Below are 26,037 nucleotides of genomic sequence, written 5' to 3'. Positions count from 1 at the left end.
AAAGCAATGGGCTGGTCTTGACCATCAAAATTCAGTTGAGAAAGAACAGCTCCCACACCCAACTCAGAAGCATCTGTTTGGACAATGAATGGTTTGGAGTAGTCCGGACTCTTGAGGATAGGCGCCGTGCACATGGCCTGCTTTAGGTCATCGAATGCTTTTTGACAGCTCGCTGTCCACTGAACTTTTTTTGGCATTTTCTTACTTGTCAGTTCGTTTAATGGTGTCACAATTGAACCATAGTTCCTGACAAACTTCCTATAGTAACCAGTCAGGCCCAAGAAAGCTCGAACCTGAGTCTGGGTGGTTGGAGGAGCCCAGTCCCTGATTGACTGTATCTTGCTCTCCAGTGGCTGAACCTGACCCCCCACCTACAAGGTGGCCCAGGTATACAACCTGTGTCTGCCCTATCTGGCACTTGGTGGCCTTGATAGTGAGACCTGCTGCTTGCAGTGCCTCTAACGTCTTCCGCAGGTGGACCAGGATATCCTCCCAGGTGGAGCTAAAGACAGCAATATCGTCAAGATACGCCGCACAGAAGTCATCCAGCCCAGTAAGGACTTGATTCACCAACCGTTGGAAGGTGGCAGGTGCATTTTTCAGACCAAAGGGCATCACCACGAACTGATAATGCCCACCAGGGGTTGAAAATGCGGTTTTAGGCTTGGCGTCCTCAGCTAACCTGATTTGCCAATACCCAGCTGTCAGGTCAAACGTACTTAAGTAGTTGGCCGAAGCCAATCTATCGATAAGCTCGTCTGCCCTTGGTATTGGGTGGGCGTCAGTCTTAGTGACTGCATTGAGACCCCTGTAGTCTACGCAAAACCTCATCTCTCTCTTACCACCCTGGGTGTGAGGTTTCGGCACTAGAACTACGGGACTAGCCCAAGGGCTATCCGAGGGTTCAATGACTCCCAGCTCCAACATTTTCTGCACTTCACTCTTGATGCAGTCTCTAACGTGATCAGGCTGCCTGTAGATTTTACTCTTGACGGGCAAGCTGTCACCAGTGTCAACCTCATGGGTGCACCAATCGGTCTGACTGGGTGTTAGAGAAAACATATGTCTGAACGACTGAAGAACCTGTTTACAGTCGCTCTGTTGATGTTCGGAGAGGCTGCCACAAAAGACAACACCATCTACCGAGCCATCGTCAGGATTCTGAGTGAGCAGGTCGGGGAGAGGGTCACTCTCCTCTTCCTGTCCCTCATCTAGGGCCATGAGCAAACTCATGTCCTTCCTGTCGACATATGCTTTTAGCCTGTTGACATGAAGCACCCTGTGGGGGCTCCGGGGAGTTCCCAGGTCGACCAGGTAGGTGACCTCTCCCTTTTTCTCCAGGATGGTGTAGGGCCCGAACCATTTGTCCTTGAGTGCTGCTGGGGCCACCGGCTCCAACACCCACACCTTCTGTCCGGGCTGGTAAACAGTCAAGACAGCCTTTTGGTCATGCCAAGCTTTTTGGAGTTCTTGGCTGGCCTTAAGGTTTTCAGATGCCTTTTCCATGTATTCAGCCATCCGCGAGCGGAGGCCAAGCACATAGTCCACTATGTTGGCTGCAGGCTTTTTGAGAGGTCTCTCCCATCCTTCCTTCACCAAACACAGGGGTCCCCTTACAGGATGCCCGTACAAAAGTTCAAAAGGGCTGTAGCCAACCCCCTTCTGCGGGACTTCTCTGTAGGCGAACAAGAGGCCGGGGATCAGGACGTCCCATCTACGCCGAAGCTTTTCCGGTAGTCCGTGAATCATCCCTTTAAGGGTCCTGTTGAATCTCTCAACAAGCCCATTGCATTGTGGATGATAGGGTGTAGTGAACTTGTAGTTGACACCACATTCCTTCCACATAGCAGTTAAGTAGCTCGACATAAAGTTTGCACCTCTGTCGGAGACGACCTCCTTAGGGAAGCCCACTCTGGAGAATACTCCAACTAGGGCTCTTGCCACAACAGGTGCTGTAGTGGTCCTAAGGGGAATAGCTTCAGGATACCTGGTGGCATGATCCACTACCACCAGTATAAACTTGTGCCCTGAGGCTGTAGGTGGTTCCATGGGACCGACGATGTCGATCCCCACCCGTTCAAAGGGCACCCCCACCACAGGCATTGGTATAAGGGGGGCCTTTGTCGTGCCACCTGACTTACCACTGGCTTGGCAAGTGACACAGGAGCGGCAAAACTCCTTGGTATCTTCGTTCATGTGAGGCCAGTGAAAGTGTGAGACAAGCCTGTCCCACGTTTTCGTCTGGCCTAAGTGACCTGCTAAGGGAATCTCGTGGGCCAAGGTAAGTAGGAAACCACGCTGAGACAAGGGTACAACCAGCCTCCTGGTCATGCCAGGCTTGGGGTCTCTTGACTCAGTGTACAGGAGTCCATCTTCCCAGTATACCTTGTGGGTACCTGTGGCGTTCCCAGCAGCCTCAGCAGCAGCCTGCTGTCTGAGGGGTTCAAGAGAAGGGCAGTCTAACTGGTCCTTCCCCAGGTCTTCCCTTGAGGGTCCCCCTGAACCCAAGAATTCAACTTGATCAAGTTCGAATTCCCTAGGCTCAGTTTCCCTCAATTCCTGTAGGTCAGCCTCCTCTGAGACTTGATCCTCGACCTGGGGCAAGGGGGAAGGCGCAGCCTTAACCCTACTGCTCTTTTTCTTGGGAGGCGTCTGGTCCATTGTTCCAGGATCCAACACCTGTTCAGTGGGGCATTTCCTGACCTGTGACCTGGTCACAGCGAACACATGTGCTGGCAAACCTAACATTTCCATGTGAGTCCGGTGCTCCACTTCTGACCATTGTGACGACTCCAAATCATTGCCCAACAAACAATCCACTGGGAGGTCTGGACTAACTACAACCTTCTTTTGGCCAGTTACCCCTCCCCAGGAGAAAGCTACAATTGCCATACTGTGATTGGTAGTGACATTGCTTGCATTGGTCACCAGGAATTCTGTACCTGGCATGATCTGTCCAGGGTCCACAAAGTTAGGCGTCACCATGGTGACGCTGGCACAAGTGTCCCTATAGGCCTGAGCCATCTTTCCATTTATGAAAGGCGTCTGTCGGTATTTGCCCAAAGTATTGGGGCTTACGTCAGGGGATACGTCCGCGTCCCCTGTACTGACAAGGACAGCCTGAGTGAGTGTGCCAACTAAGTTGTCACGCCCCTCAGAACCCAGGGTTAACCCTACTAAACCCTTGGGAGGCGCACTACCACTGCTGACTGTACTAGGGGGCACAGGTGCCTTAGGGGCTGCAGTGGCAGGAGTCTGCCCTCCTCCTTTCTTGGTGCACTCACTAAACCAGTGAGATTTACTTTTACAGTACTGGCACCATCTTTTGGATTGGCCTTCTTTCTTCTTTTGGGGAGCCTGACCCCCACCCTCTTTGGGTTGTTGGGGACCTGTCGAAGACTTCTGGTCATTTTGTTCCCCTTTAGAATCTTTACCCTTCTGGTCTGCTTTCTTCTGACCACCTTGATTCTGGCCCTGGTTCTGTTTAACTCTTGTACGAACCCATCTGTCTGCCTTCTTTCCCAATTCTTGGGGAGAGGTCAGATCCGAGTCGACAAGATGCTGATGCAACAACTGGTTCTGACAATTGTTTAAAATTTGTTCTCTCATCATCAAATTATACAATCCTTGATAATCAGTAACCTTACTGCCCAGCAACCAGCCCTCAAAAGCCTTAGTGGCACAATCGACGAAATCAGACCAATCTTGAGACTGCGTTTTCTGGGTATCCCTGAACAGCACCCTGTACTGCTCAGTGGTTAGGCCGAACCCTTCAACGAGTGTATTTTTCAAGATTTGGTAATTGTTAGCATCCTCCACCCTTGTGGTGAGGAGCTTGTCTCTTCCTTTTCCTTCAAAGGAGAGCCACAAGATAGCTGCCCACTGACTCTGGGGAACACCCTGCACAGTGCAGGCCCTCTCCAAAGCAGTAATCGATTTGTGGATGTCGTCCCCTTGTTTAAAGGGGGGCACTATCTTACCAAGGTGTTTCGTATCGAAACTCTTTTCCCTATTACTAGGTACATTGCTGCCACCAGTGGGGACTACCCCACTTAACTGTTGCTCTCTAGCAAAGGCAAGCCTTTCTTTGGCCAGGGCAAGTTCTTCCCTTTCAATCCTTAGATTGGCTGCCCTTTCCTTAGCTTCGTACACTCTCCTCTGAGGGGACGTCATCCCTCTCTGAGAAGAGTTGTGAGAGCCATTGGTTTGAAGGGATCTGCCAGAGTCTCTTGACAGAGATCGGGCTCGTCCATTCCCAATGTTAAGCTGACCTGATAGTGGCCCCAGGGGTCCCCCAGTACCGCTATCATGTTTGCTTAAGTTGGACCTGCTTAGTCTGACGACTTCTACCTGTCCCTTATCTGCCTCATCCCCAGAGAGATCCTCATCCTCATCCTCCTCCACATCTTCGTTCTCAGTTGCGAGGTGGATGAGGTCTGGATCGTCTCGGGTTCCCTCGAGGGGAGGCATGTCTCCTTCTGGATTAGAAGAGCTACGAAGTTTCTCAGCTCTTCTGGCATCATAAGTCTCCAAGAGACCAATCAGAAAGGACGTTGTGGGGTTAGACCCCTGCTGAATCTTCCTGGAGTGACACAGTCGTCTTAACTCCTTGAAGCTCAGCACAGTATATCCTGAAGGGATGACCTGTGGAGGGTCAACTGACACAAGGGGAGACTCAGAGTTTCCTCCTTTGTCCGACATACTGTTTCTAGTGTGGTGTAAGTGATGCACCTACCTACACTACGTGTTTACCTACTGTACCCTTGCTAAGAGTTGTAGCCAAGGTGTGCTAAGCCTTGAGGAGCTACAACAGCTGGTTCAGTAGAACTCAGAGTATTCTAAGCTTTTAGTTATATGTACTAACAGTACTTGTGCGATCTTTCAACAAGATATTCTTAGGATACGTGTGGTAAAACAACAGCAAGCTCAAATCCCAACCGCTGCTCACCAATGTGAGAAGTTGGCCCGATATGCAACGTTCGCTATTCTAGCGACCGCTATGTATCGTTCCAACGACCCTTATGGTGTTTGGTTGTAAGTCAACCTATAGACCAGCTATCCTAGTAGCGTGGATACGAGCAGTCTAAGGCTAAAGACTCGAGAGGGCGCGTTAAGCCAGCTGTTTACCACACATGTACCCCTTGAACACCCAGTGAAAGGACACCACACAAGTGTTATGAAAATAAACAATATATTTATTAAGAATCACAACAGCCCTGTACTCTTTATGAGGACAGGGTACTAAGCACAAACCAAATCTCTTTAGCAAATACTTCAAGTGCACAATTAAAACAAGTGTCCGAGGACACGGAATGATTAAGGTCTCGGGCGGACCCGATAAGGCAAGTCGGAAGCGAGGGACTCAGGACCCTAGAGTAAGGAGGCTATGCAGGCACCGAAATGCCGAGTTACCTAGCCACGAGGGCTGCGGCTGCACAAGTCTTACAGGCGTCGGGGTCTTCGCTGACGAGCCAGGAGCCGGAAGAAAAGGAGTTGCTGGCCGGCGACCAGTGCTGAATAGTTCGTAGAGATCCAAGCCTGGATCGGAGATTGATGAAACCTGAAAGCAGAGGGGACCAAGTTCGTACTACTAGCCAGTAGTCAGAAGGTACCAGGAAGGCACCGGTTGGCCGTCACCTCGACCAGGTGAGTGGGCGACGCTAGGCTCTGCAGTCTCACGGACCAGGAGGCGTTGTCGGCGACCACGGTGGAGGTGCGAGCTGTCCCTCGAAGGATGATGCTGTCGGCGTCGCTGGGCCCAGGATGGGGCAACAAGCCTTGGCAGATCTCAGGGCCACGTGGTGGGCCTAAGATGGCGTCTTGAGTGGACCAGGAGGGTCCGGGGTGCTTCTCGCAAAGATGGAAGCAAGGGCCAGTCTGGAGCAACCAGACCAGCAGTGATGATTCGCGGATGTCGTCACAGAAGGGCACAAGCCAGCGGCTAGTGACCAGACAACGTGCTGAGCAGCGAGCAGAAGGGCCCCACGCAGATCGTGGAGATGCTGGGAGACTGCACTTCGGTGCTGGAGCGGCTCAGGGTCGGGGCTTCTCGGACCCCAGAGCACTCACCAGAGAGTTACCTCGATGGTCGTGCTGGTTTTAAGAGCGTGCAGGTTCTGATGATGGCCGGTCCCTCGAGGTCTCGTCGCACCCACAGATCACAGCTGAGCTGATGACGTGGGTAGAGGTCAGAGGTGCCAGGGAAGCCGGTTCTCGTCGAGCTGGGCCGTCGGATTCCTTGAGGAAGGACTTACAGCAAACCGCAGAGTTCTTAGTTGGTGCCCGCTGATGCAGGGTGACTACTCCTTAGTCACAAGGGAGAAATCTTGAGAAGAGTCTTGAATGTCCTTTCGTAGAAAGTAGTTCTTGAATCAAAGATGATCTAATTTGGAAGGGTCCCCGCTCCGGTCTTTATTCTAAAGAAAGGGGTGGGTACATGACTAGGTCCTGCCCTAGGGGTGGGACCAGGAAGGGGGGTAGTTACACCCCTCTCCCCTGCCGGACTTTCCCCAGGCCAGGGCTGTCGCCCCTGGAACTGGTTCTAACCGGCAGATGCGTAGTGAGCACCGGGGTGCCACTCCGCAGTCACCTTCACGCCAAAGCCCTACCTACCCAGAATACACAAACCCTGTCTGGGACGGTGCGAACAGCGCCCTCGACAGGAAACCCTTTGTCCAAGTGCTCCTCGCTGGAAGGACTCCCAGCAGCAGGAGGTCAGACTCGTGTCTGTGGTGGCAGCATCCATTTTGTGGAGCTGAGGCTTCAGTTAACTTTAACCGGGGTTCACAGTTACGTACATGTCGTGTCCCTCTAGAAGGGTGGAATGCTAACCTCGTCGCCAGCATTGGTGAGAGGGCAGCACCCCGATTCGTATGACACCTTACTCGACATGCCTGGGTAACGCGACACCGGAGTTACCGATATGGTACGCGTTACCATGGAACAGCTATTGGGTCTTGATTCCGCAAGCTGCAACCGGGCTCGGCTCGGGCCTGAACCTAGCTCACACGAGCCCACGCACTCTGCCTTCAGGATCGTTAAGGCCTGCCATAGGAGTGACTGATAGGAACTCGGGTGTCCATTGTATGGTTAGATATAGAGCTACTATACCTAAAGCGAAGGGTGGTTACACGTCTTCGCCCCAGCTGTCGTGCAGCCAGTTGTGTCAAATTTAGGAGGCCAGCCAGGGGTGGCATAATACATGCTTCAGCCCCTGGCGGCCCTGGGTACACCTATGCCCTGCGTTAAGGGGTCTGATAAGGTGGCCCAGTACCAATTGGTAAATGCACCTAGGGTACATATCGTAATTTAGAAAGAGAACAGCCAGGCTGTGGGTCTGATTAGCAGGCCCACAGCCAGAGAAAGTCGTAAACCAGTGAAACAAAAGCAAAAAAATCTGGGTGATCATAGGATTGCAGACCCTACTCTCCTACAGACCCCACCAATCGGGTTTCAGAAAAGGGTGCAGCACAGAGACAGCGATCCTTAATAGCATAGACGATATATACAAGTCCCTCGATACAGACCAATGCTCCTTACTCATCCTCTTGAACCTATCGGCAGCCTTCGATATGGTGGATCATCAACTACTCATTAAGGTACTCCGAGAAAGGCTTGGGGCTGAAGAGATGCTCTTACGCTGGTTTGGCTCCTTTCTCCAGAATTGCTCTCAAAGGGTCAAAATCAAAAACTTCTTTTCGAACCTTCACCCTGTTGTGTCAGCAGAGGCGTTCCCCAAGGATCAGTCCTATCCCTGCACCTTTTCAACATATACATAGATCCCCTCAGAACTACACTCAAAAGATCCAACATTCTCTTTGACCTTTATGCGGAAGACACCTAGATTTATTTCGAAATCTCCTCCATTAAAAACATCCAAAGACTGAACGACACTCTTAGAGAAGTCCAACACTGGCTCTCTTTAAACCACCTGAAATTGAATCAAGACAAAATGGAAACTCTCCTCATTTCCGTCAAAACGGAGAACCCCCAAGTCGCAGAATGGCCAAAAGCAATTGATGCTCTCAACGACAATCTCTCCCTGGTTGACTCCGTCAAATCGCTTGGAATCACCCTGGACCCTAAACTAAGCCTGGACAAACACATCAAGAAACACTGCAAAGAGCGCTTTCCTCAACCTGAAACTACTCAACAAGATAAAACCCTTCATCCCAACCAACGACCTCTAACAAGTGACTCAATCCCTGGAACTTTCCAGATTAGACTACGGGAATGCAACCTTCACAGGCACAGCAAAATCACACCTAGCTCCCCTCCGATCAACTCTTAATGCAGCTGAAAGAATGGTCACCAGAGTAAAAAAATATGACCCTATCTTGTCCATACTCAGAGAGTTGAAATGGCTACCAGTTGAATTGCGAGCCAGTTTCAAAACTGCCTGCCTCTGGCACAAAGCCCTCCATACGGGGAAATTCGCCTACCTGGCCTCCACACCCACGAAGGCGGGTCAGACAAGGAGCCTCAGGAGCTCCAATACTCTATTCCTCATCCCAGCGAAAACCCGCAAACAAAAAAACGCTACCCGATCCTTCTCTGGAAATGCGCCCAAAATATGGAACTCCATCCCAGTCCATATAAGGACTATCCTCTCCTTTCTAAAATTCAAAAGGCAGCTCAAAGACCTCTATGACACTTTAAAAACCAAGACCTCTACCTCATACCTAGCCCGACTCCTTCCCACCTTCCCACCGGATCGGAAGGATGCGTGGCTTGAACTAATGTGTTCACTATTACGAGACTATGTTACTTTCCCTCTATCGTTATACAACGCACAAATTCCTCTACTGAACCCTGTGGCTTCCTGTTCACTACTGCTATAATATGTGTTTTCCTCTTTACAAAGTGTTGTAAAACGCTCCTATACCTTTGGGTATAGCTAATATAAATAAAACAATTTACCTTGCACGCGGTGCATCACCAACTCTGCGATGCAGCGCGCGCAAGGTAAATTGTTTTATTTATTTATTTACTTACTTTACTCCGTTCTGTTGTATATCCGAGTCCACTACACCCCCACCCTGCCCCTCCACCGCCCGCCTCACCGCCCGGCAGCACACCCTCTGCGAGCCGCCACTGCCCTCCAGGTAAAGCCTGCAAGGACCTGCAAGTATAGGCTTGCCTGTCTTTTACCTTTGACACCGTTTGTAGAATTGCAATTGCAATTCAACATGCATTGGCAAAGCCGAAAGCAAAGCTAAAGCATGAGTTAGCCTGGGCCAAATAGCATGTGGTGGCAGTGGGGGGAGCGGGTACACAGGAGGCTTTAAACTAAGTTCGGAGAAGCAAAGAGTCTGGGGGGGCATGCAGCATAGGGAGAGGTTGTTGCAGGGACTAAAGTCTCATCCAACCTTCCACGAAATGACATGACTTTGAGGACACCCCACCCAGTCAATGGCAACTTTGAAAAAATGCCAGCAAACAATTGCTGAACGGGGTTGGCCTAAATCACACACTTCTGTTCTGTATGTATGTGCGTGAATGTAGTCCCTGATATACAATTGTTTGTAGGCAAGACTTAAAAGTGGAACAATATAAGAAAAACAGTATTTATTTTACAAAAACCAATATAGTAGATAATTAATTTGTCATATTTTAAATTCTCAAGCAGAAAATATAAATGAATGCAAATGAATTATTGGTACATATTGTAATATTCTGTGTTTACTGGCAATGCTAAAATGTGAAGGCAATACGATCTTTTTTATCTATCTATATAAGTTTTCACTTGTACTTACCAAATCGTTCTTAATGTCTGTTATCAGCTTAAATTCATCTCTACATTTCAGAGATTCTGCAAACAAATTTCTTACCATGCACTTGCACACTGTTAGTAACAAATGGAAACAGGAAAAAGTGCCATGTCGCCCAGAAAAATAATAATTTTTCAGAATAGAATATGGGTGTCAAGAAAACAATAGGAGTTAGACATAGGACCTATTTATGCTACGCTGACGTTGCCTTGTGAGAAGGCCACCCCACCATGCAGAGGACACACCAAGGCAAATAAGGTGCCCTCCAATCGCTTTAACAATGTTAGCATAGGAATGGACGGCGCACCCCTATACGCACAGTAGTGACTGGAGTTATGGAGGTTTGAACTGCTTGATAATCCTCAACTTCTGCAAATGTTTGTGGGTTGGGTGTGTCACATTTATGAACTGCCCAATAAAGAGCCCACGAGGTTTGTTATGAAAGTAATGAGCCTTTATACTATCTGAGTATCAAACTACATAACAATTAAATTAAATAATACAAGTGCCAAAACATATACTATGGTGCCAACCTGGCTTATACTTTAGAATTATGATAATGGTTTGCAGTGGTGGCAATGTTGCCTTCACTTAGTGGCTGCAGTGGAGCAACATCATATAAAATATGGAGCAAAAGCCTCAGTGGTGCCTAGCACACACTCAGTATCCCAGGAGAGAATTATACTATCCCTTGCATGTGTGTGTTCCTTCAATTATCATATAGCATAGCATGAAATAATGAAGATAAATGTATTAAGTGTTGGGGGTCAGATTGCGTAGGAGTATATATTGGCCATTGAAAATTGTCTATCCTCTGTCAGCACAGTTTGGTCGGTGGTGAAGAGCATTCTCCAAAAAGAGGGACCTTTCGGATTGTACCAAGGACTTACGAGCACTTTACTCAGAGAGGTTCCGGGATATTTCTTCTTCTTTGGAGGATATGAGCTGAGTCGCTCGTTTTTTTTATCAGAAGGAAAATCTAAAGATGAACTTGGTAAGTATATATTCTCATACAATATACCCGGTTTTTGACTTAGTTAAATAAATAATTCAGCATGTTAACTGAGAATACATTGTGCATAAGCCATTTTTAACAATGGCAATGGACAGTGCAGTTGGAATTAAAACGCTGATATAATGGCGTCTCCTGATATTGAGAAAGTTAACAATTCTAAAGGTCAAATAAATAGTTTGTCATACTCTGCAAGACCCATCCTATGGGTTTTCTCAGAACAAACATAATGGTTCAATATGGCCAATTGGAGGGATTGCCATGGATCATTATTTTAAATACTCCTGTATTCACATGGAATTGGCCAGTTAATACCAACATGTTGATTCAAGGCTGATGGCTGACTAAACAGATGATAAGGTGTATATTTGAAACTTTCTGAAACAGAATAACTTAAAGAAGCAACAACCTGTGTAAGACACAACAAGATACGGGCAGTCTACCTCTGCAGTATATGAATGGACTTCTCAGTATGTTTAATGTGGAGTGAAAATGTTTAATCATCTCTTCTGTAATACTCAGGGGGTGAATTTCCATGGCCTAAATGTCCAAAGGTCTTGCGACAATATTCTGTAAACTTTTTTGCTGATTAATTTTACTATTCCCTCTATTTTTGGCAGGATCTTACAGTAAATTTGATAAAGTGTATCGTATCATTTTCCTTCACTCACTCATAATGCTCATAAAAAGGAGAATGTGCTGTATATGAGAGTTTCTAATCCTGATACTCTGTCCTATGAGGCCACTCACTTTACTTTTAATGCACTGGTCGTGCCTTGTTCGTTTCCTTTGTTACACTAGGATGTATTGTAACAATCCTGCAGGCAAGGTTGTGAAGTAAGATTTGATCTCACTGCATAGATTTAACACCTTATGTTTAGGTTTTACCTAAATGACCATAAAGCATCATTGTATGTGAGTGACATTAATTTGTAGGGAATATTTTTCATAACTAAGCATTGTGTGAAATCTGAAAATCCTCATCACCAATAAATGTATTCAGACAAATTCCTAAAAATCAATACATCAATACACAAGCACTACAGTAATCATGAGACCATACCAGTGCGTTCAACTTGATCTAAAAATACAAACGGGCAACTTTTAGGATGATATTAAGACTTATAAGTCCCCTGCCTAAAGACTACACAAAGACACGCGCATGCTACAGCTCCTAGCGCGACCTGGATGAGGAAACGGCATGCTGTGTATTGCTTTGAAATTACACTTAGCTCGATCTAATTTTAAAAATTAAATGTTGACATTGGCACTGTGTTTTTAAATTGCTCCAAAAGCACGTTTGCACTTTTACCTACCTGTCTGTGGTGTTAGTTGTCGCTCCTGCTACCCCGGTCCACCGCAAGCACTCGGCCTGATTGACGTGGAGGGTGCAGGGCGCTTCCTACTTCCGGGTTCCTTTGCCGGCGCAGGACAGGGATTGGTTAGAGGGGAGGGAGGCGGTGCTGAATGATAGCGCAGCCCCTACAAAACTCTCAGATGCATAACACGCGCAGTGAGGACGCGCAGCGAACGCGCCGATCCCGCGCCGAAGACCCGCCAAAGACAAGCCCGTCTGGGCCCGTCCGGGCCCAGACGGGCCCAGGGCTTGATACTCTGCCAAAATCCACTACCATGAGGCGCGCTTATGAGCGCGATGAACTCTTGGCCCTTCGGCATGCATTGCCTCAGAGAGCTGATCCGCCTATACAATGCCATTCCCCCCTCCTAGCTGAGGGAGCTGAGAGGATTCACTCCGCTATTAAAGGGAAGAATGACCTGGTTGTAGGGCTACTGAATTGCAGATCCCTCCCACGTCATGCTATAGAAGTCAACCTACTCATCCAGGATCTGGCATTAGATATCTTGTTTCTAACAGAAACATGGCTAACTCCCAGTTCCGATGCGGATATCGTGGAAGCTCTCCCACCGGGCTATCTCATCTGTCAGGTGGACAGACCAGAGGGACGAGGGGGCGGCCTCGCTATTGTATATAGGAGCCTGTTTGTTTGCAGGACGTATAGTGGCCAACTCTCGGATTGTGAGAGCTGTCACTTCGCCCTCAGGATATCCCCGACAGCATCAATATCGGGTCTGCTGATTTACCGGCCTCCGGGCGCACTGGGTAATTTTGTGAGCTCCCTGGTAGAATCAGTGATGGCTCTGGCCGCAGCGACGGCCAACTTCATGGTGTTGGGTGATCTCAATCTTCACTTCAACGAGCCCACTGACCAAACGGCGCAGGACCTCCAGAGCGACTTACAGGAGCGCGAGCTGGTCTTAATTAACGCCGGCCCCACCCACGAAAAGGGACACCTACTCGACCCGATGTTCTCTAACATTCCCCGCTTCACGGCTAGGCCGGCCCTTCCCCTCCCATGGTCAGACCATTTTCTGGTATCAGCTTTGTGGCAAATCGACCTACCACCCACAAGGACCAAACAGGCCTTCCTAGTGGACAGAGCCTGGGCCAGACTATCAGTCGATAACTGGACCTCTATACTGGAAAATTCGCCTCCCCCTCCTGAGTCGGATCCCGTTAAGGCCGATGCCAACATCAACAGCTGGTTTTCCGCCTCTTTGGACGCTCTGATCCCTAAAAAGAGAGTTCCTAAGAGGGACAAACGAGTTGGCTCGGCTCCGTGGTACTCCGGAGAACTTCGCACCCTCAGGAAGGGATGTAAAAGGTTGGAGAGGTTATGGAGGACGAACTGGGAAGTCTCTAGGAGAGAAGAATATCGGGCTGCAATTAGGGGCTATAAGTCCGCCCTGCGACGCGCGGAAGCCCTATTCTTTGATGATCGCATTAAATCTGCTTCGAGCTCTTCTAGGGAGAGTTTCAAAGTGGTCAAAGAACTGCTCAAAGTTCCGGAGCCGGATGTGGTGCATGACAAACAAAAAAGCACACAACTGGCTGAGTTCTTCCACACAAAAATTGAGAAGATCTTAATCTCTCTGCCCCAGCCAAACCTATCTCAGGACATTGGCAAGCAGGACGTGGGACTTCGGGCCAGAAAGAACTTTTTCCACATTGACACCTTTGGCCCAGTATCAGTGAGCGACGTTGCCAAAACTCTATCGTCGATTAAAAGTGGTTCTCCCATGGACCCGGTCCCCATGAAGTTTCTCAAACAGGTAATAGCGTCCATTGCAGCTCCCGTAACAGACCTTATGAACGCCTCTTTTGTTCAGGGTGTGGTGCCACCCACTTGGAAAATGGCTGTTGTTAAGGCTCTTTTAAAAAAGACCAATTTGGACCCCAATGATTTGGCGAACTTTAGACCTATCTCGCTCTTGCCGGCCCTCGGCAAAGTTGCGGAACGATTGGTCAACAGGCAGCTGTCAGCCTTTTTGGAGTCGAATGGACTCCTTCGACCATCACAAACTGGATTCCGCCCAGGTCAGGGCACAGACACGGCCCTCTTGGCAGTTGTCGAGGAGGCAAGATGCATCCTGGACTCAGGAGGGTCAGTGGCGGTGATCCTCCTGGACCTCAGTGCGGCGTTTGACACCGTGAACCATCAGGTGTTGATCCGACGGCTGGCTGAGGTAGGGGTCTCCGGGGCGGCCCTGCAGTGGCTGAGATCTTTTCTCTCGAATCGTTCCTACCAGGTGTGGGATGGCCCTGAGAGATCCAAATCCATTCCCCTCCAGTGTGGAGTGCCACAGGGCTCGTCATTGAGCCCCACATTATTTAATGTATATATGGCCCCCCTGGAGGACGTAGTATCCCCATATGACATAAAAATCGTCAGCTACGCTGACGATACGCAGCTAGTGGTTTCCTTAACACATCTGGCCGACAATCCTGACATCTTGAACTCCTGCTTGGCAGATGTTCACACTTGGATGGGAGATTCCTCCCTTAAGTTAAACGGCTCAAAGACGGAAATACTGCTGCTGGGGAGTAAAACTACCCTTCTCCCGCCTCTTAGTTGGCCGGGATGTATGGGCGATCCCCCGGCCCCCAAAGATGCGATCAAAAGCCTTGGAGTCTGGCTTGAACCAGACTTGTCTTTCCGCACCCAAGCCAAGAAAACAGCAGGAGTATGTTATGCCCTGCTCAGGTCGGCTCGGAAAATCTTCCCTCTACTACCGGTAACATCAGGGAAGCTGCTGATTCAGGGTCTCATAACATCTAGACTCGATTATTGTAACGCCATATTTTTGGGCGCCCCTGAATCAACCTTTAAGACTCTTCAACAGGTCCAAAATGCAGCGGCAAGGCTGCTCATGGACATTCCGAGGACGCAATCTGCGAAACCGGCATTGAAGGCACTGCATTGGCTCCCCGTGCGGGAGAGAGTGACCTTTAAAGCACTTTGTACCGCTCATAAAATTCTTGCAGGCAAAGGTCCCCTTATTTTAAAAAATCTAGTGACTCCCTACAAAGCTGGTAGAACGCTGCGGTCAGACACGAAACATCTCTTGATGGTGCCTAGAGTCAAAAAGGCCCGCACTGGTGGGAGAAGATTCTCATTTAACACGGCAAAGCTTTGGAACTCGCTTCCCCTAAAACTTCGAGCTGAGCCCTGCACACTGCGTTTCCGCAAAGGTCTTAAAACCTTCCTGTTTCCGGCATAACGCCTCGATGCTGTCCCCTTTACCATCCGATGTTTTCTGGAAGCGCCGGGATGCCCAAGGGTAGCTGCGCGCTATATAAGATTTTAAATAATAAAACATCAAAAGTCAGGTCTTGCGAAAATATGCAGGCTACAAATGATTTTGTAGTAACCATCAGTGTGAGGGGGAATTGCATCCATGTCCAATTGCTCTGTATTTTACACATAAATCATTAGGCTGAAGATCCCAGAAATGTGATGCCTGATGAAGTATCCTTATTGTTGCTTGTGGATGGTGCCGTCATTGTTGCAAAATCTTTGAATGCTTTACAGATGCTATTATCTGATTTTGAAAGGTATTATAAGAATAAGGATTTGTGCATTACTCGGTTACAATCTAAATCAATAGTATTTTGAAAACGAAAACGAATGATGGTAAAATGATGATGGTAGATGGCCCTCTGGAATTGATATAAGGGATCAGCTTTCCTTTAGAATGGGTTGGAGGAAACATTAAAAAAACAACAGGGGGTGCTTCACAGACAAATGAGGTGGTGTTAAATTTTCATAGATATACAGAAAGAGTGTGAAATCCATTGGCCTGAAAATCTGCAAAATCAGTTATGAAGGTTGTATATGGTGCACAATACTGGGCATACAAGCGTGATATCATCTTAGAAACCGCACAGAATAAAATCTTAAAATCGGTGTTGGGCATCTCAATTTGCTAGTGGGACTCTCAACTGGACTTTACAAATTATGGTGTAAATACAGAAGTGGGGATTACACTCTTAAATTACCTAATTGAAAGTATGTTCTCTGTATATTGGGTAAACAGTGGAAATAAAAATATTCACCACATAGAAAAATGATACAGAGAATAATGACTTAGTGTAATTCACATAAATTCCCATAGCCAAAGTCCTTGGAAAAACTATTGAGTAAAATAGATTGGAAACAGTGGTTTGATAAGAATTTTTGAATCCCGAAGAATGCAGAGAAAATCGTTACTGAAAAGTTCCATCAAAGCTAATGAAAGTAAGGGTATAATCAAATATGGATTAGTGGTACTTTGTAGAATAGTTATCACTGATGACGTCTGATTCCTTAGAACCATGTCTATCAGATGTTCATGATCAAATTGACCACGTAGTTATAATTTAAGCCTACTTAGGAAAGTTACATAAAGCAGCCATGAGCTTTAGTTCAAGTTCAAGTTCGGGCATTTGTATAGCGCACTACTCACCCAGAGGGTCTCAAGGCGCTTGGGAAGGGGTTCATTATTTGTTGAATAGCCAGGTTTTAAGTTCTTTTCTGAAGGAGATGTGGTTTTGAGTAAGGCGGAGGCGAGTGGGGAGTGAGTTCCAGGTCTTGGCCGCCAGGAAGGAGAAGGATCTTCCTCCCATGGTGGATTTTCGGATGCGCGGGACTGCGGCGAGGGCTTGATTGGACGATCTTAGTTGGCGGGTGGGTTTGTAGAAGGACAGTCGAGCGTTGAGGCATTCGGGTCCAAGATTGTAGAGGGCCTTGTGTGCGTGGGTGAGAAGACGGAATGTAATTCTTTTGTTGACGGGAAGCCAGTGGAGGTCTTTTAGGTGTCCAGTGATGTGATCTTGGCGAGGGATGTCCAATATCAGTCTCGCTGATGCGTTTTGGATGCGTTGGAGTTTTTTCTGTAATTTTGCTGTGATTCCGGCGTATAGTGTGTTACCGTAATCCAGTCGACTTGTGACCAGTGCGTGGGTGACAGTCTTTCTTGTCTCGAGGGGGATCCAGCGGAAGATCTTTTTGAGAATGCGAAGTACGTTGAAGCAGGAGGATGAGACTGCGTTGACTTGTCTGGACATCAAGAGAGAGGAGTCTAGGATGAAGCCAAGGTTACGTGCATGGTCTGTGGGTGTGGGTGCTGTGCCCAGAGCGGAAGGCCACCAAGAGTCGTCCCAGGCAGAGGGGGAAGATCCTAGGATGAGCACCTCCGTTTTGTCTGAGTTGAGTTTTAGGCGGCTGTGTTTCATCCATTCGGCTACTTCTTTCATGCCTTCGTGAAGATTGGTTTTGGCGGTGTTGGGGTCTTTGGTGAGGGAAAGGATGAATTGGGTGTCGTCGGCGTATGAGATGATGTTGAGGTTGTGTTGGCACGCGATGGATGCGAATGGGCTCATGTAAACGTTGAAGAGGGTGGGACTGAGTGATAATGCTTGTGGAACTCCACAGATGACTTCAGTGGCCTCTGAGTTGAATGGGGGAAGTCGGACTCTCTGAGTTCTCCCAGCTAGGAACGAGGTGATCCAGTCCAAGGCTTTTCCTTGTATGCCGATGTTGCTGAGGCGTTGTATGAGGGTGCTGTGGCAGACTGTGTCGAAAGCGGCGGAGAGGTCGAGTAGAATGAGGGCCGCTGTTTCTCCGTTATCTAGTAGTGTTCGGATGTCGTCTGTTGCTGCAATGAGGGCAGTTTCGGTGCTGTGTTTGCTCGAAATCCGGACTGAGAGGGGTCGAAAGAGTTGTTGGATTCAAGGAAGGCGGCGAGCTGGCTGTTGACGGCTTTCTCAATGACTTTGGCCGGGAATGGGAGGAGGGATATGGCTCGGTAGTTTTTAAGTTCAGAGGGGTCTGCTGTGGGTTTCTTCAAAAGGGCGCTGAGTTCGACGTGTTTCCAGCTTTCTGGGAAGGTGGCAGAGTTGAACGAGCAGTTGATGACATCACGGAGATGGGGTGCGATGATGGAGTCAGCTTTGTTGAAGATGTGGTCGGGGCAGGGGTCGGTTGGCGAGCCAGAGTGGATTGAGTTCATTAGGCGGATGGTGTCTTCAGTGGTGATTGGGTTCCAGGTGCTAAGGTTGTTAGTTGGCGGAGTAGGATCTGAGGGGGGTGGGGAGGGTTGATCGCTGGGAGTATTCTCGAAGCTGTTGTGGATGTCGGCAATTTTGTTGTAGAAGAAGGAGGATAACTCATCGCAGAGGTCTTGGGAAGGAGTGATGTCGTTAGATGCTGCGGTGGGGTTGGTGAATTCTTTGACGATGTTGAAAAGTTCCTTGCTGTTGTGAGTGTTGTTGTCGAGACGATCCTTGAATGCTGATTTCTTGGCGGATCGAATCAGTTGGTGGTGTTTGCAGGTGGCTGCCTTAAGGGTGGCCATGTTGTCGGTGGTTGGGTTTTTTCTCCATGTTATCTCCAGGGTGCGGCATAGCTTCTTGGATTTTTTAAGGTCATCATTGAACCAGGGAGCCTTTTTGTTGGCTGATTTGAACTGGTGCTTTTTCAGGGGTGCTAATTCGTCAGCACTGTGGGTGATCCATTGCTTGAGATTGGTGGCCGCTTGGTTTGGGTCCAGTGAGACGGTGAGAGGGTTTTGGTTGAGTGATGTGAGGAGTTGGTCGGAGGTGATTTTGTTCCAGTTTCTCAGAGGAATAGGTTGTGGGCGGTTGTGGGTCAGGGTGGTTTTGTAGCTGAAGTGAACACAGCTGTGGTCCATCCAGTGGAGAGCTGTGGTGCGGTCGAAGGAGATGTGCTTGCTGGAGGTGAAGATAGGGTTGAGCGTGTGTCCGGCTATATGGGTGGGGGTGTCAACAAGTTGTTTGAGTCCGAGGTTGGCCAGGTTGTCCAGGAGGGTGGAGGTGTTGCTGTCGTGTTTGTTTTCAAGGTGGTAGTTGAGGTCTCCTAATAGAATGTAGTTCTCGGAGGCGAGGGAATGTGGGCTGATGAAGTCCGTGAAGTCATCGCTGAATTGAGTGCGGGTACCTGGAGGCCTGTAAATGAGGGTGCCTCTAAGTGTGGTCCTAGGGTCGGTGTGGATATGAAAGTGGAGATGTTCGGCGGTTGCGAGATAATCGTCGGAGCTGGTCGTGATTTTGATGTTGTTCCTATGGATGATGGCGATGCCTCCTCCTGATTGATTGGTGCGGTCTTTTCGGATAATCTTGTAAGCGTCCGGTATGGCTATGGCGATGTCGGGTGCTGATGATGTGTTCATCCATGTTTCTGTAAGGAAGGCGATGTCCGGTGACGCAGTGTCGAGTATGTCCCAGAGTTCAGTTGCGTGTCTGTGGACCGAGCGGGTGTTAAGCAGGATGCACTTCAGGTGGTTAGAGTCGGTGCTGTGTATGGAGGAAGTGGATTTGGTGAGGGTCCTGAAGCAGTTGAACTTGCAGGAGAGGCAGGCGAATGGGCCGTGGGTACGTCCTGGGATGGCTTCGCAGCATTGTGGTGTGCGTCCGGGGTTGAGGGCGAGGAGAGTTGCGGCATCATATGTGACTCTAGTGGGTTGGGTGCGGCGGGGACCAGGGGGACAGGCGCTGGGCGCGGTCCAGGCGCGGACAGGCGTAGACGGGCTTACCTTTGGCGCACCTTCGGCGCGCATGGGGCGCGACCGCTGCGCGCACAGGCATCTGTCATATGTGGATGGTGAGGGGGGTGGGGCGAGGGAGGAGCAGCTGGGAGGCGGGTGCGTGGTGGAGGGGGCGGGCTCCAGGCACAACAACAACAATAATGGCGGCTGAAACTGAAGCGCCGACCGGGTTGGGGGAAATTGATTAAATATTTACGCGGTGGTCAGCGAGGCGCCTGAGGAGCGGAGCACACAAGCGATGGGTCACAGCAGCAAGTAAACAAACGATCAGCAATTCGAGCAAGCACAGGCACTCAAAATCAATGAAACAGTGCAGGCAAACAATACAGGCACTTTGAAATAATAAAATAATGCAGGCACGGTCAAGCGCTATTAATATCAACAGAGCAGCGCTAACGATACCCAGGTAGAGTGGCAGGAGAGAGCAAGGGCAGTAGGGAGCGACCGCTTCTGACGAAGTCAGGACGGTCACAGCGCCTCGGTGGGCAGGGGGAAGCCTTGCCTCTTAGTGGGAGGGAGGAGCAGCTGGGAGGCGGGTGCGTGGTGGAGGGGGCGGGCTCCGGGCACAACAACAACAATAATGGCAGCTGAAACGGAAGCGCCGACCGGGTTGGGGGAAATTGATTAAATATTTACGCGGTGGTCAGCGAGGCGCCTGAGGAGCGGAGCACACAAGCAATGGGTCACAGCAGCAAGTAAACAAACGATCGGCAATGCGAGCAAGCACAGGCACTCAAAATCAATGAAACAGTGCAAGCAAACAATACAGGCACTTTGAAATAATAAAATAATGCAGGCACGGTCAAGCGCTATTAATATCAACAGAGCAGCGCTAACGATACCCAGGTAGAGTAGGCAGGAGAGAGCAAGGGCAGTAGAGAGCGACCGCTTCTGACGAACAGTAGCACCCTTTTGTTGGTGAAGGAAGTAGCAAAGAAGATATGGTCCATTTCATATTGCTTTGCCTTTTGTATTAAAAGATCAGGATATGATTCTGCAATATTTTTTGCAGGTTTTAACCATCTGAGATTGTGCAAGTACTTTTGTGCACGTCAGACCAAGATATGTTGTATATAAAAGAGAAACGTGGTATGATGAGGGATTTAATGTTTATTTCAAATAAATTCATTATTAATGATGCATATCACGTATGTCAAACTACATACTCTGACACTGATGTGCATAACTAAAGCATACTGTGTTGATTTCAGATCCATTGACTTCTCTTGCAGGGGTCGAGAAGAATTTGAGTAGTAGATTCTCTGTTTTTCATATCATCACAAAGCTATCCCTACCTTGGCTAACAGAGTTGTCCTTATTGTGATGCAGTACTCTAATGCGCTAAGCCAGTACCTTGGTTCTCCCAAGCCTCAAAAGCACATTTTACAAAGAATACAGAAAAAGTGGTGTTCCTCTGGGGATAACAACAAGTCTGTTTTACTTTTTGAAACATGAGTTACAAGATGCTACTTTATTAAACAAACTAAACCACCTGTTGCACTGATGAAATATCAAAAGTATTTAAATCAGGCGAGAACTGTACTTGAAACCCTATGCAAACCCTGTTCCTGGCAATCTTCTTGACCATTCAGTAGCAATGCCTTCCAATAGCAACCGTTTCTTTCATTGATAAGGATCCACTGATTTAGGACACTTCCAAATCAAATTTGTCAAAGTCCAGTTGTCCGCTGGCCTATATGTTCCATTTCATCCTGGAAAGAGGTTGACTTTGCAGTTCTTAGATCTTTAAAGCAGTTGTTATAAAATGACAGTATTACGCCATCTAAGTCCTATATGGGCCTGTCCTGAAAAACGTATCAACTTTCGCTTCAGCAGTATATCATAAAATGGCACAAACTGCTCAGTATCATCTATCCCTATTGATTTCAATTAAACTTTTGTTAACATCCAACAACTCTCATTGTTGCTTTAATGTCCCAGTTGTTGCCCATGTAGATATTTGAAATGCAGCATTGATTGATTTCCTAAATGTGTTTTACTGTCACAGAAATATGTTATCCACTCTGCCGGTGACTTTATAGCAGGGCTAGAAAATTTGACTGAATTGCCCCAATTCTTTGCTCTTGCATTGACTTCTTATTGAACATTGATTTCTATTGAACCCTAAAATTGCTCAGGGTTTCCCTTTCTGTGTGTTTTTTTTTTTTTACTTATGCGGCAGGAAGTAGTTAGGGGCATATGTATCAAACGATTTTTCAAACGCTGCAATTTGCAAAAATACAGCGCTTGCGAATGAAAAATTGCTAAACGAAATGTATGAGCTGTTTTCTCATCGCAAAATAAAGGAATCGCTAAATTTGCAATTCCTTAATTTTGCGTAAGCATTTAAGGAATTGCAAATTGCGATTCCTTAAATACAATGTATCAAGCACCCAAGTTGTGCGATTTCTCATTAAGAAATCGCAAATTACCACCAACTTCAAGTTGGTGGTAATTTGCGATTTCTTTCACAAATGCACTTTTTTGCATTTGTAAAGGTGCCACATGGCGCACATATATGCCCTTAGGGCATGTATGTGCGTCATATGCACACACATGTTCATTTCAGGGGTGCATCAGGGTGTCCTTATGACACCCTTGCACCCTTGAAATTATTCTCAATTTGCGATTCTCAATTTGTGAATCGCAAATTGAGAATGACTTCGCATTCATTCCTATGGGCCTCCTGGCCCATAGAAATGAATGGGAAAGTATTACTTCATTGCAATTTCGCAATTTGCAAATTGCAATTAAGGAAAACTAAGAAATCGCAAAAAAATTGTGATTTTCTACATACATCCCTTTTTGCAATTCTCAAATAGCGGTTCTCAAAAAAATCGCTATTTGAGAATCACAAACGGGGATTTTCATACATATGCCCCCTAGTCTTTTTTCAACAAAAGATATTCAATTAAATCTTGGATCATTTTTTCTTCCACATCTTGTGATTGTAGGGGGCAGAAAACAAACCAAAATGTGGCCAATTCTTTGTATAACCCGCGACTTTGGTGGTTAATGGACTTGCTGGAGAAATGTTTGTGATGTCCAGTCACAGTTTAGATTAATCATAAAATGTGTTTGCATTTTATGTAGACAGCTAAGGTACTACGTTTGCTACAGAGATTCTTGTATTACCTGCAGGCTACAAGTTATAATCCTCAATGAATTATGAACCAGCATCAAGCAGCTACCACTTGCAACATATTACATCACTCATTATTCAAATTCAGTATTTACTCAATAAAACAACACATTGTCTATGACCACACAATCTGAAAAGGGCCTGTGCATTATCTTTGAAATGAAGCATGTACTGCAAAAACAAACAGTCATCTCTATTCTAGTGGCCCACAGTGTGTCGAAGACCAGTAAGAAGACACAGATGTCTTATATACAATTCCATTAGCAGTGTAAGACTATAACACTTCTACTCCTCCAGATTCATTACAGTCCACTGATGAATTCTTGAATGGAGGAGTAGCCTGACCCATGCTCCTAAAATACTGTTCGACAAAGAGATCCAATAACCATCTCACTGAGAAACCCATCACCCACAAATTAATTGAAAAACTCAATTAGAAATTAATTGTGTCCACCAAACACCCATCAAATGCAGTAAAAGGCTGGCCTCCATTCAGGGCAACGCACTGATCCTCTAACCCCTGATCCAGCAGGCAAAATTCTAACAGAGTATTCGTAAGCTCGTGGTACACTTACTCCTGTAGCTGCTCTTCCTGCTGAATGGAAGAGGAACGTGACTTAGTAACAAATGTATTTGTATTTTATGTAGACAGGTAAGTCACTGGTTTTGCTCCATGGGTCCTTGTATTACCTACAGGCTACAAGTTACAATTCTTGCAATATAGCTCAGTGAATTATGAACCGGTTATATGTCTAAACAACTACTGGACTTCGTGGTTCAGGACTTCGTGGAATGTGAATCTTCGTTGTTAAGACTTTGTTGATAAGGTAAGCCGTTGTTTGAACTTCCTTGTTTAGGATGTTTCCCTTATGAACCACCATCAAGCAGCTGCATGCAAATGCCAGAAGTAGGTGTAGGACCTTAATTGTTCATTAACAATCTTCTGTTATTCCAAGGCTGCTACAAATGGCTCATTTTTGTATAAAGAACAGAATACCAGGCAGTGTTTTTGTTCTGAATTATGAAAAATCAATTGATCCTCATCTTCCAATGATCCAAAAGAAAAGTGTGGCCAACACATTGCTGCGTTTTATTAGTGGGGGAGCAAAGACCATGTGCTTAGTGACCACCCCTACCATTTCATCCATTTTTATCCCAGGTGTCTTGTGGGCGTTCCAGGTGATTGCGGCCCATTGTGATCACTTGGCACTTTGTGCTAGGTGGAGGGTGTTGCTGGTAAGCTGAGAGTCACAACTTTCCAGCACAACCCCTTGGTGGCACAATTCCCTGAAAGTGCGGAGAATGGGGCTCTTTCCTACCCCTTTTCCCTCAAGGGGAAACCAGGAAGTGTTTTCCTGATGGCGTTCCCTGTGAAAGACATCAACGAATATCAATGATATGATTCAATTATTAGCAGAAAGTCATTCCTCCTGAACTGGAGCAGAAGACTATTTCCCTCTGATCTAGGAGGATCTGGAATGGGGGAGTACCAGAGCTGTCCCCACGGCAACAACTTTCCCGATGCTACTTCCTTGGGCATAACCTTCTCATCCACAGTGCCCAGTGCGCTGTGCTCTCTGCATGAGGACTTCATGTTCATTTCATCCTACAGGTTAATATAATTTTGAAAGGAACAATAAGCTATCCCACAAAACAGTAGTATTACTCTGCGCAATTACTACACGGTCTACGAGGGAATCACTGCTAATCCCTTGGTGATACCGCTGCCTGGAATCACCTATAGCCGTGGGAGTAGTAATATCAGGTGGTGCAACATTTAATCACGCCTTCAGTCTTTCCAGTCATGCTGTAGATTCTCTTGACTGACACATATGCCTATGAGCTATTATTTATATCCATATGTGATTCAAATTGCTGTGTGCTTGAATGTGTATTGCTCACTAAAGGAAAAATCAAAGCATCTTAAACTGTGCCCAGCTAGATAGTACAGTTTGCATCCATTTGCAAATTCTGAGCAACACAATTTTGTTCGTATATCCCTCTCTCTATCTACATTTCAAGTATTTTAAAACATTATCCAACAAACAGTTCAAACCTGGATGTAGTATTATCAGTCAAGGAATGCAGCTTTTTAAAATTGGTTGTCGTTTCACCCAAATGCAATAACTTGATCTACATTCCACAGTGAAAGCAGAATTTCTTAATTAGAGAAGAGTGCCATGCTCCACTTGGTGTGTGAACTGCCCGAACTAGAGATGGAAATAAAGGAAGAAAGTACTATGTCACATAGCTTTACTAGACAAAGTTATGTTTGCATGCAGGTATTGAATTATGAACGCATGTGTATTAATGTATTAGTCATATTAACCCATCCTTTCTGTGTTTTCTGACAAACTCGAATTCCTTCTTTCACCAGGTGTTGTACCTCTGGTGGTCAGCGGTGGCTTTGGTGGTGTTGCTCTGTGGCTTATTGTGTTTCCAGTGGACTGTATCAAATCTAGGATCCAGGTCATGTCCATGTCTGGGAAGCAGACAGGCTTCTTGAAGACATTTGCCAGTGTTGTTAGAAATGAGGGTAAGTAGAGCAGCCATACGAAACAATAATTATGACTGATCACTTGTTATAGGGGAAGTTCCTCCTATCAAGCTATTATGGACTGAATTGCCCACAATATTACATGAATGATCTTCCAGATATTTTATGCATTCCAGTGTAACTTCTGTCACTGTTTTCCAACTTTAGAGATCTGTGTCTGAAATTAGCAGAGAGTCTTATTGATTCTCAGTACTTTGAAATCGATGGGACCTGGGGGGCTTTTGTCTCTCCTAGAGTCATCCATTTTTGATAGCAAATAACTAAACGTTCATCAGCTGATGCAATTTCTGTTTCAAGTGCCACAGCCAATGAAGAAGTACATTCAATTAGACCCGAGGTAAATGCATTGCACTGACAGCTTTCTCACCTGTCATTTGAAAATATACTATATATTTTCTTGAATAAATCAAATTTGGTGTTTTCATTTTCTTCTAAAATATATTACATTCATTTATACTCAGGTCATCTTGGGACACTCCTGTTGGGGGTAGCCGTGCGCTCTATAAGCTACATATTATTATTATTATCCTGTCTTATATAGATCTTTTTTCAATTCCCTATTTGTGCTCTTAATATTAAAATATGATCTGTCTTTGATGCTGTAGATGATTTTACTGTAATCCAACTGTGTTGTTCTGGATTCTCACATGCA

At 46.9% G+C, this 26,037-nt stretch overlaps 1 protein-coding gene across 2 annotated transcripts in view; it reads left to right on the top strand.

Moving 5' to 3' along the window:
- LOC147698474 (mitochondrial ornithine transporter 1-like) overlaps positions 1 to 26,037 on the top strand; it is a 192,302-nt gene that overhangs the window by 156,773 nt on the left and 9,492 nt on the right. For both annotated transcript variants that reach the window (XR_015299340.1, XM_086935054.1), the window contains exons 5-6: positions 10,592 to 10,764; positions 25,206 to 25,364. Coding sequence is in view for 1 of the 2 variants with exons in the window: in XM_086935054.1 (XP_086791180.1) it covers positions 10,592 to 10,764; positions 25,206 to 25,364 (332 nt within the window). In the remaining variant the exon portion in view is untranslated. The remainder of the gene's footprint in view (positions 1 to 10,591; positions 10,765 to 25,205; positions 25,365 to 26,037) is intronic.

The sequence above is a fragment of the Lissotriton vulgaris genome, chromosome 8 (genome assembly GCF_964263255.1).
Source record: "Lissotriton vulgaris chromosome 8, aLisVul1.2, whole genome shotgun sequence".
In the NCBI taxonomy this organism is placed as follows: Eukaryota; Metazoa; Chordata; class Amphibia; order Caudata; family Salamandridae; genus Lissotriton; species Lissotriton vulgaris.
This window is presented reverse-complemented; position numbering and strand designations above follow the sequence as displayed.